Raw genomic sequence first — 15673 nt, forward strand, 5'->3', positions numbered from 1 at the left:
TCTCTGGACTTTTCTCATTTTCAGCTCCCACCTGTTCTATACCTCAGCATGGTGCTCTCCTGGCTACAAAGACAGCACACCATGTATGTTGCCTCCTCCTTTGTGAATTGAACTAATAGGTTTTAGACAACATAGCTAATTTTGCTTTGAGCACAATGCAGTGAATAAAGGAAGGTCATCCTAATTTAACTTAACCTTCATTTTTTATAAATTATTTCAAGTTTTGTTAAGAAGGATATCCATTGTGGGCAGTAGAGAGCATACAAATCAACATGTCTGAGAAAAATAAATAAATAGCTAAATGTTCACACTTACCCATGATTATATGCTAATCAAAATACAATGACCACATAATATGGTATTGCCTTAAATACTTGAGTCAGAGATCACATTTATAGGATGTCCTCTTGGTGAATAAATTATTGTACTAGTCTTTAAATAGGGTTAGAAATAAATTGTTATTATTATTTTTTAAGACAGAGTCTCGCTCTGTTGCCCAAGCTGGAGTGCAGTGGCATGATCTGAGCTGACTGCAACCTCTGCCTCCCAGATTCAAGCAATTCTCCTGCCTCAGCCTCCTGGGTAGCTGGGATTACAGATCCCCACCATGCTACCCAGCTAATTTTTGTATTTTTAGTAGAGATGGGGTTTCACCATGTTGGACCAGCCTAGTCTTGAACTCTTGACCTCAAGTGATCTGCTCACTTCTGCCTCCCAAAGTGTTGGGATTACAGGCAAGAGCCACCATACCTGGCCTAAGAAATTATTTTAAAAATTCTTATATTTCATGATGAATGAAGTATGACTGTAAATTTATTTAAATTCAAAACTATGATTAGACAACTGCACCCTCTTTGAATTAATCTTAGGTTGCTAAGTTCTTAAACAGTTGAAGAATTATATATTAATACTTAGTTTATATATGTATTTTAAAAGTAAATTACATTTTACTTTCAATTTTTATTTACAAATACAATATATATCATCACATAAAAGCTAGATCTTGAGCCCAGTGTGATGGCTCACGCTTGTAATCCCAGCACTTTGGGAGGCCGAGGTGGTTGGATCACCTGAGGTCGGGAGTTCGAGACCAGCCTGACCAATATGGAGAAACCCTGCCTCTATTAAAAAAATAAAAATTTTAAAAAAAGTTAGATCTTGAAAAGGATTTTAGTTTTTAGGCATAGTTCCCATTATTCCTCTGCTTTCAATTCAGGTTTCACTGTGCAAATATTTTTTTCCAAGGTGTATTTGATTTGCCCTCCCAATATCCTTAACCAGAAGGAAACCACAGAAGAAAACACTGCTCAAGACACCCATTCCCACTGCTTGCGTAGACCTGATTCACTAGGAAAATAGGAAAAGCTTAAATGAAAAACATTCTAGGGAAGTGACAAACCATATAAGGCAATGGGTGAGCCGCAATTGTGGGCATAATATTTTTTCTCTCTCTCTTTCAACAGGGAGACACATCGCCTCTTCCTCCCACTGTCCCAGACTGTCTGCGGGCTGATGTCAGGGTTCCTCCTTATGAGAGCCAAAAATGTTCCTTCTATTTAGCAGACAAGAATATCACCCACGGCTTCCTCTATCCTCCTGGTTAGTAGAACTCTTTTTTAGAGCAGCAGCTTAGAAAGCTCTCATCAGCTGGATGTGGGCATGTGCCTTAAACATATACTCACCACCAAAACTACCTGCTTGGGCTAAGCTAGCTGCCTGAGAGGCTTCCAGTGGTTGTGGCTGGCCAGAGCAGCACAGCAGCTGTAATAAAGACTAAGACATTTTGCAGTGGGACCTGCACAGCAGCTCTCATCTGGCCCAGATGTTTAGAGAGTTCGGCAGGTTTAAGTTTAATTTTAAAACTGAAGATTCTTTGCAGAAGAACACAAGCTTCTAAAAGCCCATTTCTCCTGGCTCCTGCCCAAGCTAAGGTCTGCCTGGAGAACGGAGCTGTGCCTATGAAAAGAAATCAGGCCGGATGCTCGCTTCAGCAGAATATATCCTAAAATTGGAACAATACAGAGAGGATTACTTAATATAATAAAATAATAATTGAAAAAAAGAGAAATCAGGCTGGAATTTTGGCCTGTCGCTCCTGCTGTATGGCTAACAGTTTTAAACTGCAGGCAAAGCAGCCAAATGAACTTTACGTTTTTGTTGTTCTTGTTTTCAGAAAGGATCTCTCTTGGGAACCTGCAAAAGCTAGTGTGATTTTCCTAAAACTCAAGCCACTTCCCTGTGCAACAGGAAAAGTCACTTTTCATTAACTTGCCTATGAGATTTTCAGCAGTTTCACCTTCTTAGAGATTTGTAATTTAAAGATTCTGAAATTTATAATGGGAAAAAATGCTTAATGAAAGCAAGTAGCATATCAGTTGAAAACTCCTAACAGACTTAGGATAAATAAACTGATACGTTTTATGTATCTAGATATAATCGGGCATACCAAATTTATGTAAGCTCTGCAATAAACATTAAACATTTGCAACAGGCCAGGTGCGGTGGCTCACTCCCGTTATCCCAGCACTTTGGGAGGCGGAAGTGGGTGGATTACCTGAGATCAGGAGTTTGAGAACAACTCGGCCAACATGATGAAACCCTGTCCTATCTCTACTAAAAATAGAAAAATTATCCGGGTTTGGTGGCGTGCACATGTAATCCCAGTAATTCAGGAGGCTGAGGCATGAGAATGGTAGGTAGAGGCTGCAGTGAGCTAAGATCGAGCCACTGACATCAGCCTGGGTAACAGAGTGACACTCTGTCTCAAGAAAAAAAAAGTTGCAACATTTTATTAATAAAATATTTGAAATTGCTATATCAAATTGTATCTGTTAGGCCATAAGATATTATTCAATGTATAAATATTTGCCTGACAAGGAAATAAAATTAATAACTAAACACCTTGTCTCAAAAAATTAAGGATACAGCTGGACACAGTGGCTCATATCTGTAATCCCAGCGCTTTGAAAGGCCGAGGCAGGTGGATCACTTGGGCTCAGGAGTTTGAGACCAGACTGGGCAACATAGTGAGACCTTGTGAGTTTAAAAGAAAAAAAAAATTAAGGACAAAATGAAACTCTCTTCTGACTCTCCAGTATAAATTCCAATTATTTGTTAAAAATAGAATTTAAAAGAACTGTTAAAAGTTAAAAGAAAAAAATAGAAGTTAAAAGAAATAAGCAAATTCTTATTTTCCTCTAAGACAGAGGTAATGTTATGTTGATTGCCTTTCCAACTTTCAGGGCTTAGTTAAAAAGGTAGAGGAGGCTTTTTGTGGAGTTTGAGGACTATAAACACCATGTGAAAGTGCCTGCTTATTGGCCTCTCATTGAAGAATTAGTTACCAGGCGGGATGGTGCATGTCTGTAATCCCACCTACTCGGGAGGCTGTGGCAGGAGGATCTCTTCAGTCCAGGAGTTTGAGATCAGCCTGGGCATGGTAACAAGACTGCCTCAATAGTAACTAAAAAAAAAAAAAAAAAGAATTAGTTAAGATATCCAAGTATAGTTTAAGTATAAAAAGTATTCTAATATAAACCTCACATCAGTGAAATTGTGCACTATTTATGTTTCTGCAACTGCCTTATTTCTCTTAATGTCCTCAGGTTTTATTGATGGTCTTACATATTACAGAAACTAAAATAGTCAAATTCATAGAATCAGAGAGTGAAATGGTGGTTGCCAGGGGCTGAGGGAAGGATAAATAGTGAGTGCCATTAATTAAATAGGGATAAATTTTCAGTTAAGCAAGATAAATAAGCTCTGGGGATCTTCTGTAAAGTATTGTACCTAGAGTCAGTAGTACTGTACTATATACTTAAAAAATTGTTAACAGAGTAGATCTCATGTTAAACGTTCTTACCAAAATGAAATCAAATGGAAAAGGATTCGAATAAACACTTAGAGGTTTGCAGCTTTTAATCATCCCAATAATTCTACGAGATAGAAGCCATGAGACAAAGGAAGCACAGAGGGAGGCAGCACTTTGCCTGAGGGCTGCAGCTGTGAGCAGCAGAGCTGGGGTTCCCACCTGGGCTGTCTGCTTCCAGAGCACACTTGCTGAACACTCACTGTGCTCTCCTCAGAGCCCATGATTTGTGGTGTTGCCTTCAGCAGTCTCTGTAATAGTCTGTTCTCACGCTGCTAATAAAGGCATACCTGAGACTGGATAATTTATCAAGGAAAGAAAGAGGTTTAATGGACTCAGTGTTCCACATGGCTGGCGAGACCTCACAATCATGACAGAAGATTAAGGAAGAGCAAAGGGACATCTTACGTGGCAGCAGGCAACAGAGAGCATGTACAGGGGAACTTCTCTTTATAAAACCATCAGGTCTTGTGAGATTCATTCACTGTCATGTAGTTTTTCCATGGCAACAGCATGGAAAAACCTGCCCCCGTAAATTACCTCCCACCAGGTCCCTCCCATGACACGTGGAAATCATGGGAACTGCAATTCAAGATGAGACTGGGTTGCGGGGGGAACACAGCCAAACCATATCAGTCTCTATCAAGTAAAAACTTGTTTTCTTCAGAAAGTTTTATTTTTGAAGAGAGCTATCTATAATAGCACTGTTATTTTGTACACATCAAATAACTATGCATTTATATCTGACATTCTGTTTGTTTCCTAAGGCTGCTGGAACAAATGACCAAAAAAAGGTTGACTTAAAACAAAAATATATTGTCTCACAGTTCTGGAGGTCAGAAGGCTAAAGTCAAGGTGTTGACAGGCCATGCTCTTTTCAAAGTCTCTAGGGGAGAATCCTTCTTTGCCTCTCCCAGCTGCAGGTGGCTTCAGGCTTTGCTTTATCACTCAAACCTCTGCCACCACCTTCACAGGACCTTCTCCCTTGTGCTTCTCCTCTTCCCAAATCTCCTTCTCCTTATTAAGACACCAGTCACTGGATTTACAGCCCTCCCTAAATCCAAGATAATCTCGTCTAGAGACTCTTAGCTACATCTGCAAAGACCTATTTCCAAATAAGTTTATATTCACAAGGATGAAAAGAATGGTTAGGACTTGGATATATCTTTTTTGGGATCACACTTCAACCCACTACAGGCATAAAACTGCCTGTATTATTGATGACTTCTGTTAGAAAGTTCTATTTCTGTGCTTTGACTGTTAATAAATTCATATTAATATGTAATGGTAATAGGCCTATTATGCAGTATGTCATACTTTCTCTTATAGCTGGATCTAACAAGATCCATTTGTTTTGCAGCCATCAATAGAACTTCTGATAGCCAATATGATGCTTTAATTACAAGTAATTTGGTCCCTATGTATGAAGAATTCAAAAGTAAGTATGTATTTAAAGTATTAATTTTAAAATAGTTAAATGACTCCCTGAACTTCCAAACTAACATATTTTTTTAAATTGCAATTTGTTCCTGATATTAAGGGTCATTTTTTTCTAATGGTTTAAATATAGGTACAGGAAGGATCCCAAACAGAGTTTCTGTTCAACTTATTTTGACTTGTTGCTAGAATTCTAATAATTTGTTTTTACCTTTTAATTTAATTATTAAAAGCTATTCGCAAAACTAAATTTTACTGCCACTCACTAAAAGTTAATGAAAGGTAAATGTTCATCCCCTTCGTAATAATTAATAAGGCAACATGTATGTTCTGATCATTTTAACACTCACTGTCCCATAAGCAACTCAGCCTGAGGGAGAAATTTGGAGACATATTTATAATTTTAACTACAACAACAAAAAACTATCATCAATGTGGCTGTTTATTTCTGCTTGTGAAGCTTATTTTGGAGAATTACCCAGTCACCGCTAACAATTATTGAAGCAGAATTTCACGGTATTTAAATGGACTTGTCTATAATAGAAAATATTGTCATGTTCGATTGAAGTAGACATTTTAAACACTTTATTATTTTATTTTTAGAAATGTGGGACTACTTCCACAGTGTTCTTCTTATAAAACATGCCACAGAAAGAAATGGAGTAAATGTGGTTAGTGGACCAATATTTGATTATAATTATGATGGCCGTTTTGATGCTCCAGGTGAAATTACAGAGTAAGTGATCTGACTTTTTGATTTATCAATAGGGCCTCATGAGGGACAATTCCAATATTTTAAGTAAAACTCAGTATTTTAAATACTGTGTAATGTATTCATAGGCAAATGTTATTGTTCACTGTGTTCAATCTAATCTATCTAAATATTTTGCAAAACAATTCTATGGCAAAAAATTAAGCCAATGGGCAAAGAAAACAGTTCCTGGAAAAGTTCAGCAAAACCTTTTTTTGGAAAATTCCTAAACTAATGGGCAAAGATAACATGAATTTTTGTAAAGGCTGAGGAGGTAGAGAAAAACTTGATGTACTGTCAATTAATGTAAAACCAATCCAACAGTAAATGAAAAAAAGTCAAGTAAAGACTAAGGTAAATTTTACAAGAATAGTGAACAATTCATGAAAGCATTTCCCAGGAGATAGTGTAGGTAAATTTCATGCAGAAAACTAATCCTTACTAAACTGTACATCTCAGTACTAATCCTGGTCAGCACAGGTTGCTAAGAATTAGTTTTGAATGCGGAGCACAGTAATAGAGTTTTAGAGAAGTTTCATCCATCATTTCTCTTTATTATCAAAACATATGAAGGATCAAACTAAACCATTGTGCTGTCTATGCCTAGATTATGTAAAGCAATAATTTCTACCTGTACCTTCTGATAAAGTAACATTTATGACTACTACCATGCCCTTCTTTCAGTGTTGCTTGAATACTGCATCAATATTTCATTATTGATTCTACCTTTCACAGTTTAATAGTCCTAATAATCATAAGTTTGACAGCATTTTACTATATCCTAGGTACTTTTCAAAGAACTTATATATACATCAGATAATCTGCAAAGATACCCTAGTTAGGTTCCATTAGCCCCCAGTTAGAGATAAGAAAACTGAGGTTAAATAACTTATCTAAATTCTGCAACTAATAAGTGGTAACGCTAGAATATGAACCCAGACAGCCTGGCTCTGAGTCCATGTTCTAAATCACAGGAATATATTTCTATTTATATCAGTTTGTATTCCTTTGGTGGAGTCAGATTTTGCACTTAGAATGTTGATTATCTGAAACCAAAGTACTGTCACATCAGTTGCATGGGTTTATCCCCATGTCTGCACTGTAAGTTCATAGCACAGAATCACTTCCTTTGAAAGGTGAAAAGAAGCATTCTATCATCAGTAGATGATAGAATGTTAGAGAATGAGTGAAACTTTTTGTGGAAGTGCACGGCAGGAGGTGGAATCATTCTTAGCTTCTGCTCTATTAGAAAACACTACTGTGAAGTATAAAGTCAATAAAACAAGGAAATGCAGGAAGCAGAATACCATGCTCTGCTTTTTTTTTTTTGTATTCTAACATTCTTTCATAATGTTAGAATGACCAAGGTTGGACGTCTACTGTAAATCTCTATACAAGCTGATGGGAGTAAAAAATACGTATGACTTTCTGCTTTTTATTTGTTAATTTCTTTTACTATATTTTTACTTTGGCATTTCTTTAAAACCATATAAAGACATTTGTTGGCCTGGTGCAGTGGCTCACACCTGTCATGCCAGCACTTTGGGAGGCTGAGGTGGGAGGATCATTTGAGCCCAGGAGTTCAAGACCAGGTTGGGCAACAAAATGATAACCCATCTCTATGGAAAAAAAATCAAAAGTATATATATATATATATATACAATGTCTTTACATAGTTTCTCTATATATGCATATTTACATATATATCTATATTTATTTTTACATATATATGAAAAAACTGTGTAAAGACATTTATTATCTTTAGAAGCAAAAGTATAATAACATCAAAACATGTTTTCAATTATGTTTGTAAGACATGTAGCCAACACTGATGTTCCCATCCCAACGCACTACTTTGTGGTGCTGACCAGTTGTAAAAACAAGAGCCACACACCGGAAAACTGCCCTGGGTGGCTGGACGTCCTTCCCTTTATCATCCCTCACCGACCTACCAACGTGGAGAGCTGTCCTGTGAGTATGCTTTGGGAGGGTCCAGGACCTGAGAAAATGAGTCAGAGCTCATTTGCACTCTCATAAAAGTGGTTCTGACTAAAACTTATTTTTTTAGGTTTTTCATGGGAAAAGTTATAGCACAGATTACTTCATTTTTAGGCTTTTTCTTAGACTATTGATCTCTATGTAATTAATATCAATTTAAACATATATCTGCAAAGATGAACAGATGTTCATCTATGCATATCTTATATATTTTATTTATATACATTTCATTTACATTTACTAATAATGAAAGAGGTGAAGTCTTGTTAATCTTTTTTCTTTTTTTATTTATAACTGACATATGACAATTGCATATATTTATGGGATATAGTATGATGTTTAAATGCATGCATTTTGCATAATGATCAAATCAGGATAATTAATGTATCTACCACTTTAAACATTGATCATTTCTTTGTGGTAGTAACACTCAGAGTCCTCTCTTTTAGCTATCTTGAAATATACAATACATGGCTACTAACTACAGCCACTCTACTGTGTAATAGAACACCAGAACTTACTTTTATTCTGGCCACAAATCTTAAAGTTCTTCTAATGTTAGCACTAAATTAATGCTTCTGAATGAGTATGTAAGTATAAAAATTCCATCAGCCTGAGCCATGAGGTGTGAAATTATTGACACACACACACACACACACACACACACACGTTCCAGTAACGTTCTTTTTTTAAACATCATTTATTAGGCTACCTCAAAATCTTTTTTAGATCAAGGCAGAGTATATGTAAATAGTTAATTTAACTTGCATATAAGTTCCTTAGAGAAAATGTATGTATCCTGGAACTTAAGTTTTACTGAAGTCATTCTCAACAAATATATCGAGTGCCTATTAAGTGCACAGTATCAGGATAGAAATTCTTTAGAATGCATAAAGGAGGAATACAATTGTCCCTGCCTTTAAAGAGTTCATATACAACTTAAATTTACATATGAGATATAGGCACACAAATTAGTCAGTCAATAATACAAGAATTATTCTAAAAAGTAAAAGAGGTTGCAAAGTTGGGATCAATTGACAATTAATGTTAAAAGGACTTAGTATTTGAAGTTAAAATCACATTTGGCTGGAATGATCAATAAAGATTTCATAAAATAAGGTGCAAGTAGGGCTGTTCCCCAAAGGATGGATAGAATTTGAGTATATTGAGAAGACTACGAAGAGTCTTTCATGGAGGGTGGGTATGAAAAATGAAGAGGATTTAGTAACTGATTGGATGCAAGAGCCCCCACCCCAAAAGGAAACTCAAAGATGCATCAGATTTGAATGTTGGTAATTAGGAAAAAGACAGAGAGAGGAAAGTTAAGAATGAGAATGTTTTGGCAGGTAGATAGGATAGGTTAAGGCTAGGCATTTTAAGTAATGTAGAAATGGGCATCGATATGGAAAGTCCCATAGGTAATTAGAGCCTGGGAATTACTTGGGATCCAGGCCAGATTGGGATTAATCTATATTCTTTCAGGTGTTCAACACATGACTGCCTTCACCATGCTGTGCGCTATAGGAGGTACTCGCAATTAGAAATCCAGTAAAATATTAGAAGAAAGAGATAAGTGGTGTAAGTGTAAGAGAGGAACAGATAAACTGTTGTAGTAGAATTTCAAAGGAGAATTACTTCCTGACAGGCGGAGTGACATTTCAGTTGGGTCAGGCGGATAGGATTTTAGTTGAGTGTTTACATTGTCTAAAGAAGGTGGCCAAATTTAGAGGCGGAAGAGTGAGCCACTCATAGTCCTAAAATGAGGAAGAAGAGTTTCCAAACAGGAAACTCTCAGGAGATATTGTTGAGTTGAAACCCTTCCTACTTTTCCTGCCAGCATTTTATTTGGTTGAGATGAGGGCAGGCCATTATTCTTTACTTCCTCTTCCAATGGCAGACATCAATGACTGATACAGTGTGGTACTCTTTACCATGAAGTCCGGATTAAACAGTTCATTATTACAGAGGCTCTAGGTAGCCATGATGGAGTGATTACAGTGGGTACACAAAGAAGACACACTATTTGCTATCCCTGGTCCGGGCCCTTTTGACCTTCTATTAGGACTCTTGAAAATGAATCTTAAGTATATTTGTGATCTCCTGTCCTCTTGTCGTTTGTCAGTGTGCACTACTACCAACTTACTCATCTTAAAATTTAGCTTACGTTATGTCATAGCCTCTCACCCCAAAACTTTTTATTATCCTGAACAAAAATAAATAAATACAAAGAAACAAATGAAAACAACTTTGAGCCTGTACTTACGTCTTCTCACAATTTATCCTCAGTTGACTTTACAGGCTCATGTTCCAGGCAATTAGAGCCCCTGAAATGACTTGAACGCATCTTGAGTTTGCTTACCGCATCACTGTTGCCCGTGTTCTTCTCTTCTCCAGAATTCCTTTCTTTTCTACCTGCTAAAAACTCCACCTGCACATCAAGGTAAAGTGCAAATTATGTGAAGCTTTCCTTGATTATCCAAAGTAGAAGTGATCTCTCCAAAATTAATAGAGCACTATCTCTATCGAATAGGACATCGTCAGTAATGAATTGGACATATCCAAGAGTTGGAGGAATTTGCAGTATAGTAATAAGAATGTGACATCTATATAGATAATTATGAGACCAAACGCAATGAGTATAAAGCAAACTTAAGCCAAGCTATGATTATAAAAAGATTGCAAAGTTAATAAGAGTAGCTGTCAATCAGCTATGGGGAAGGGGAAGGCAGAATGAGAGAGAGGCAAAGATCACTTAAAAATCCAGGCATGACTGACCAGGAAATATATATGATAGATAATCTTTTGTTTTGAGGAGGATGTATTCGCTCTTGGCAGTCTTCAGTTTCATAGACTAGTTGAATATGTAGGAGGATATATGAGAAATAGCATGAGACAGATCTTAAATGCATGGATTTTGGAGTTGGACATCCTGGCTTCAGTGAATGACTTGGCCTCTTTGGGTAAATATGTTGTTTCCTCATCTGTTATATCTACTAAGTATAAAATACTCACCTCCTTTTATGAAGCTTGTAAAGATTAAACAAAATAATTTATATAAAACCCCAAGGCTTCCCAATTAAAAAATGATGGCTATTACATAGGAATTATATCTTACAATGAAGTTACATTCTCAAGTCAACAAAGACCAGAGGCAGTGGCTCATGCCTGTAATCCCAGCATTTTGGGAAGCCAAGTCAGGTGGATCACCTGAGGCCAGGAGATTCAGACCAGCCTGGCCAACATGGTGAGACCTTGTCTCTACTAAAAATACAAAAATTAGCCAGGTGTAGTGGTACCTGTCTGTAATTCTAGCTACTCGGCAGGCTAAGAGAGGAGAATTGCTTGAAACTGGAAAGCGGAGGTTACAGTGAGCAGAGGTCATGCCACTGCACTCCAGCCTGGGCAACAGAGCAAGACTCTGTCTCAAAAAAATAAAAATAAAAGTCAACAGAGTGAAATTGAATCTCCTATATGCAAATCATCCAGAAAGTATAGTACATTCACAGACTGTTTCTTAGTACATCTAAACCAGCCAATATTTCCAGTAGTATTTGGATAGGTAATTGCGCTTTGATGCACCTAATACTAATAAACCAGATGGCTTGCTTTAAGCATTGCATTGCATGAAAACTCTGTACTTTTAAATATTTGAATTACTCAATGTACGGATGTACTCTCACTGTTCAGAGGCTTGAGGGAACTGAGATCAAGCTATAGGAATGGTAGATTCACAATTCTATCCCACACTTGGTGTAAGGAAATAGGTCATATTTCCTCATTTATTTTGTCCTTTCCTTGTTCCTTCCATCTTTTCTTCCCTCCTTTTTCCTTTTCTCTTTCATGTCATCTTTGTATTGTTAAATTTCTGTCAGATAAATGAGATGTAGCCATGAGTCCAAGTGACTTTCATTATTGTAAGTTACTCAGCAGATATTGGAAAATATAGGTATGGAACTTGGAGGAGAAATCAGAACTGCAGCTCTCGATTTGGGATTAAATCATGGGCGTGAAATACAATTGCCAAAGGGGAGAAAATGGAAAGACAAGACCTCAAATCAAATTGAGGAACATATCTATACTTCCAGGAAGTATAGTCAGCTGAGGAAACAGAAGGTATCATCAAACAAATAAACAGTAGAGCTATGGATAAAAAGGAAAAACTTCAGAAGCTTAGGGTAGTTAACTAAGTGAAAAGTCTAAGGAAAGCCCACTCAGTGAGGTCATCCTTGACAAAGTGGTTCCATTAGCACGATGGCAGCAATCACCGGTCTGTAAGTGGCTAAGGAGAGAGAATAAGAACGTGGATAGGGCAGAAGAATGCTGAAATCAATATTGTCTCAACAAATGAGTTGTATTTTGGGGATATACAATACTCCCAATTCTGTAACAGGTATTTATACAAATACACACACATATGTATATCAAACGTAGCTCATAAAACTGTATTGCCTACCTATTCTATTGACGTGGACTGGTGCAAGGAGGGTGGTTTCTACAGCTGGCTTCTGTTTAGATTGGTTGGTGCCAGAGACTGACTCAGTTTGAACAGCTTAAGTATCATCTCTGCATAGGTATAGTTTTGTGTTATGCTTTGTGGTCATTTCACTTCAAATTTAAAAGAGGGAAGATGATCAGATGCCAAATAAATCAGGAAAGAGTGGAGTCATATAAACCAAATGGGAGAAAACGTTATGGAAAAAAAGTGATCAAGGATATTAGGTGCTACTGAAATGTGCAATAGTAAAGGCAGAATAACGGGACTTTGAATTAGATTCCCATTGAAAGATTGAACTCAAACTAACATACTGCATTAAAAAAAATGTTAGCTCGCATTGTGAATCTGACAGAGACAAGTGCTTTAGAGGTTAGGAACAAAAAGTATTTCCTCTTACACTTCCTCTGGCTCAGATAGTGACTGTCTGTATTAAGCTTGCATACTTAAACAAGTAAACCACTGTGTTGAAGTCAAATGAGAATCATGAAAACACATTAATCTAATTCAACAAACTTTGAAACTTTCTTTTTTTTTTTTTTTTTTGAGACGGAGTTTCGCTCTTGTTACCCAGGCTGGAGTGCAATGGCGCGATCTCGGCTCACCGCAACCTCTGCCTCCTGGGTTCAGGCAATTCTCCTGCCTCAGTCTCCTGAGTAGCTGGGATTATAGGCACGCGCCACCATGCCCAGCTAATTTTTTGTATTTTTAGTAGAGACGGGGCTTCACCATGTTGACCAGGATGGTCTCAATCTCCTGACCTCGTGATCCACCCGCCTCGGCCTCCCAAAGTGCTGTGAAACTTTCTAATTATATGAAAAGTTAACTGAACTTTAGCAATATCATACGAATACCAGAAAATTATTCTTTATAATAAAGAATAAAGACTGTCGTAGAAATCCATGTTTCTAAATTATTGAACTAACTTTTATATTGTAAAAAAAAATCCAAAATCTGACAGTCAAGAAATATCTGAAGGGATGCACAACTATAACAAGAGCATAATAAAATGTAAGCAGGCATAAAACACTATTTTACACCCATGGTTTGACAAAGATATGGGGAAATGGGAATTGTCTTTCACTGCCTATGGAACTGTAAATCGGTATGAAGACTCTGAGGACTGCTAGGTTTAATATCTGATAAAGTTAAAATTGAATGTACGCGGCCAGTTGTGGTGGCTCACGCCTGTAATCCCAGCAATTTGGAAGGCTGAGGCAGGCAGATTACCTGAGGTCAGGAGTTCGAGACCAGCCTGCCCAACATGGTGAAACCCTGTCTCTACTAAAAATACAAAAAAAATTAGCTGGGCATGGTGGTGGGCACCTGTAATCCCAGCTACTTGGGAGGCTGAGGCAGGAGAATTGCTTGAACCTGGGAGGTCGAAGTTACAGTGAGTCGAGATGGTGCCATTGCACTCCAGCCTGAGCAACAAAGTGAGACTGTCAATAAAAAAAATTGAATGTAATCTATGCCCAGCAATTTTATTAATATGTCTTAGAAACTAATGCTCTTGAACACAGGAGATATATGCCAAGTTACTTATTATAGTATTATTTATAATCATAAAAATTTTATCAATATGTAATGAAAAACGTGCTGTATTTCAATGAGGAAATATCACAAACCACAGCTGAGGAGATATCACAAACAAGTGACTTAAGACCTAGATATATCACTATAGATTACAAATGGTAATACCGAATGAAAAAAACTGCAGAATACCACTTATAATATTAACATAAATTTGAAAACTCATCGATTTGTCATATTGTATCTTGACATACAGTAAAAGTTTGAAAAAACAGACTTGATTCATCTTGATATAAAGATGTTTAGTTCTGAACAGAGGCACACTGGGGACTTCATCTGCAATATTTAATTTCATCAAAAAATTTATATCTGAAGTAAACATAAAAACGGATAGATTTTGACTATGGTGTTTTATGCTATTGTACTTTTGTTTCTTTTTATGTTTAAAAACTCAATTTACCTGCATCAAATTAAGATTTAAGGCAGTAAAAATCATTGGCAAAAAGGCAACTTTTAAGCAATAAAAATATTTCTGTTCATGAAAAATAATGTGAGAAAAAAAATATTGTGCTTTTCTTTCTTTTCCAGGCAGGTACACCAGAAGCTTTTTGGGTTGAAGAAAGATTTAAAACACACATTGCCCGGGTCCGCGATGTAGAACTTCTTACTGGGCTTGATTTTTATCAGGAAAAAGTACAGCCTGTCGCTGAAATTTTGCAACTAAAGACATATTTACCAACATTTGAAACCATTATTTAATTTAATAGTGTCTACTTAACGTATAACTTACTGTACAAAGTAATTTTGGCAAAACGTAAATGACTTTTTCTGGAGAATTATAAAATAAAGTTTTCTACTTTTCCTTAAGTCCCTAAAAGCCATAATTTTTATTATTACCTTTTCTCTTTTTCACTTCTATGAATATGTATTATTTTAAAGTTATATTTTCACACAGAGATGATGTTATATTATACCTTCTTTTTTGTTGTTGTTTATTTTTTTTTTAAGAGACGGAATAGTACTCTGATGCCCAGGCTGGAGTGCAGTGATACGATCTCAGGCCACTGCAACCTCTGCCACCTGAGTTCAAGTGCTTCTCCTGCCTCAGCCTCCCGAGTAGCTGGGATTACAGGCGTGTGCCAAGCTACTTTTTGTATTTTTAGTAGAGACTGGGTTTCAACATCTTGGCCAGGCTGGTCTTGAACTCCTGACCTTGTGATCCACCCATCTTGGCCTCCCAAAGTGTTGGGACAGGCGTGAACTACCGCGCCCAGCCTTTTGTTGGCTTTTTAAACTCTAATCTCATGACAGATTATAACTTTCTTATTGTATTTATTATCTCACTCAGAATCTTTAACTATATTTTTCTGACCGAATTATCTAAACAAAAAAGAGAACAAAAGAAGTATCTCTTACTTGGGAATTGAATCAGCTCTAAATCAGTTTTGTCACAAAACTTTTTGTATTTGACAACTGGCAATACTGATTTAAAATGCACAGAACTTTTACACTGTAATTTCACCTGTAAAAACTGTCCCAACAGATGAGCTTTGCACAAGTGCATGAAAATGACACCTTTTATGATCGCAATCAT

The 15673-nt window shown here is 36.8% G+C and overlaps 1 protein-coding gene across 3 annotated transcripts in view; it reads left to right on the plus strand.

Annotated features, from left to right (window-relative positions):
* ENPP3 (ectonucleotide pyrophosphatase/phosphodiesterase 3) overlaps window positions 1-14946 on the plus strand; it is a 91978-nt gene extending 77032 nt beyond the window's left edge. For 2 of the 3 annotated variants that reach the window (XM_035296727.3, XM_054254438.2), the window contains 5 exons: window positions 1464-1599; window positions 5229-5306; window positions 5909-6041; window positions 7871-8027; window positions 14668-14946. In XM_035296727.3, coding sequence (XP_035152618.2) covers window positions 1464-1599; window positions 5229-5306; window positions 5909-6041; window positions 7871-8027; window positions 14668-14838 — 675 coding nt within the window. In that variant the 3' untranslated portion in view covers window positions 14839-14946. Of the gene's footprint in view, window positions 1-1463; window positions 1600-5228; window positions 5307-5908; window positions 6042-7870; window positions 8028-10340; window positions 10497-14667 lie in introns of those variants that run through there. The other variant, XM_054254437.2, reaches the window with a different exon arrangement.
* Window positions 14947-15673: the final 727 nt, after the last annotated feature.

The sequence above is a fragment of the Callithrix jacchus genome, chromosome 4 (assembly GCF_049354715.1).
Source record: "Callithrix jacchus isolate 240 chromosome 4, calJac240_pri, whole genome shotgun sequence".
In the NCBI taxonomy this organism is placed as follows: domain Eukaryota; kingdom Metazoa; phylum Chordata; class Mammalia; order Primates; family Cebidae; genus Callithrix; species Callithrix jacchus.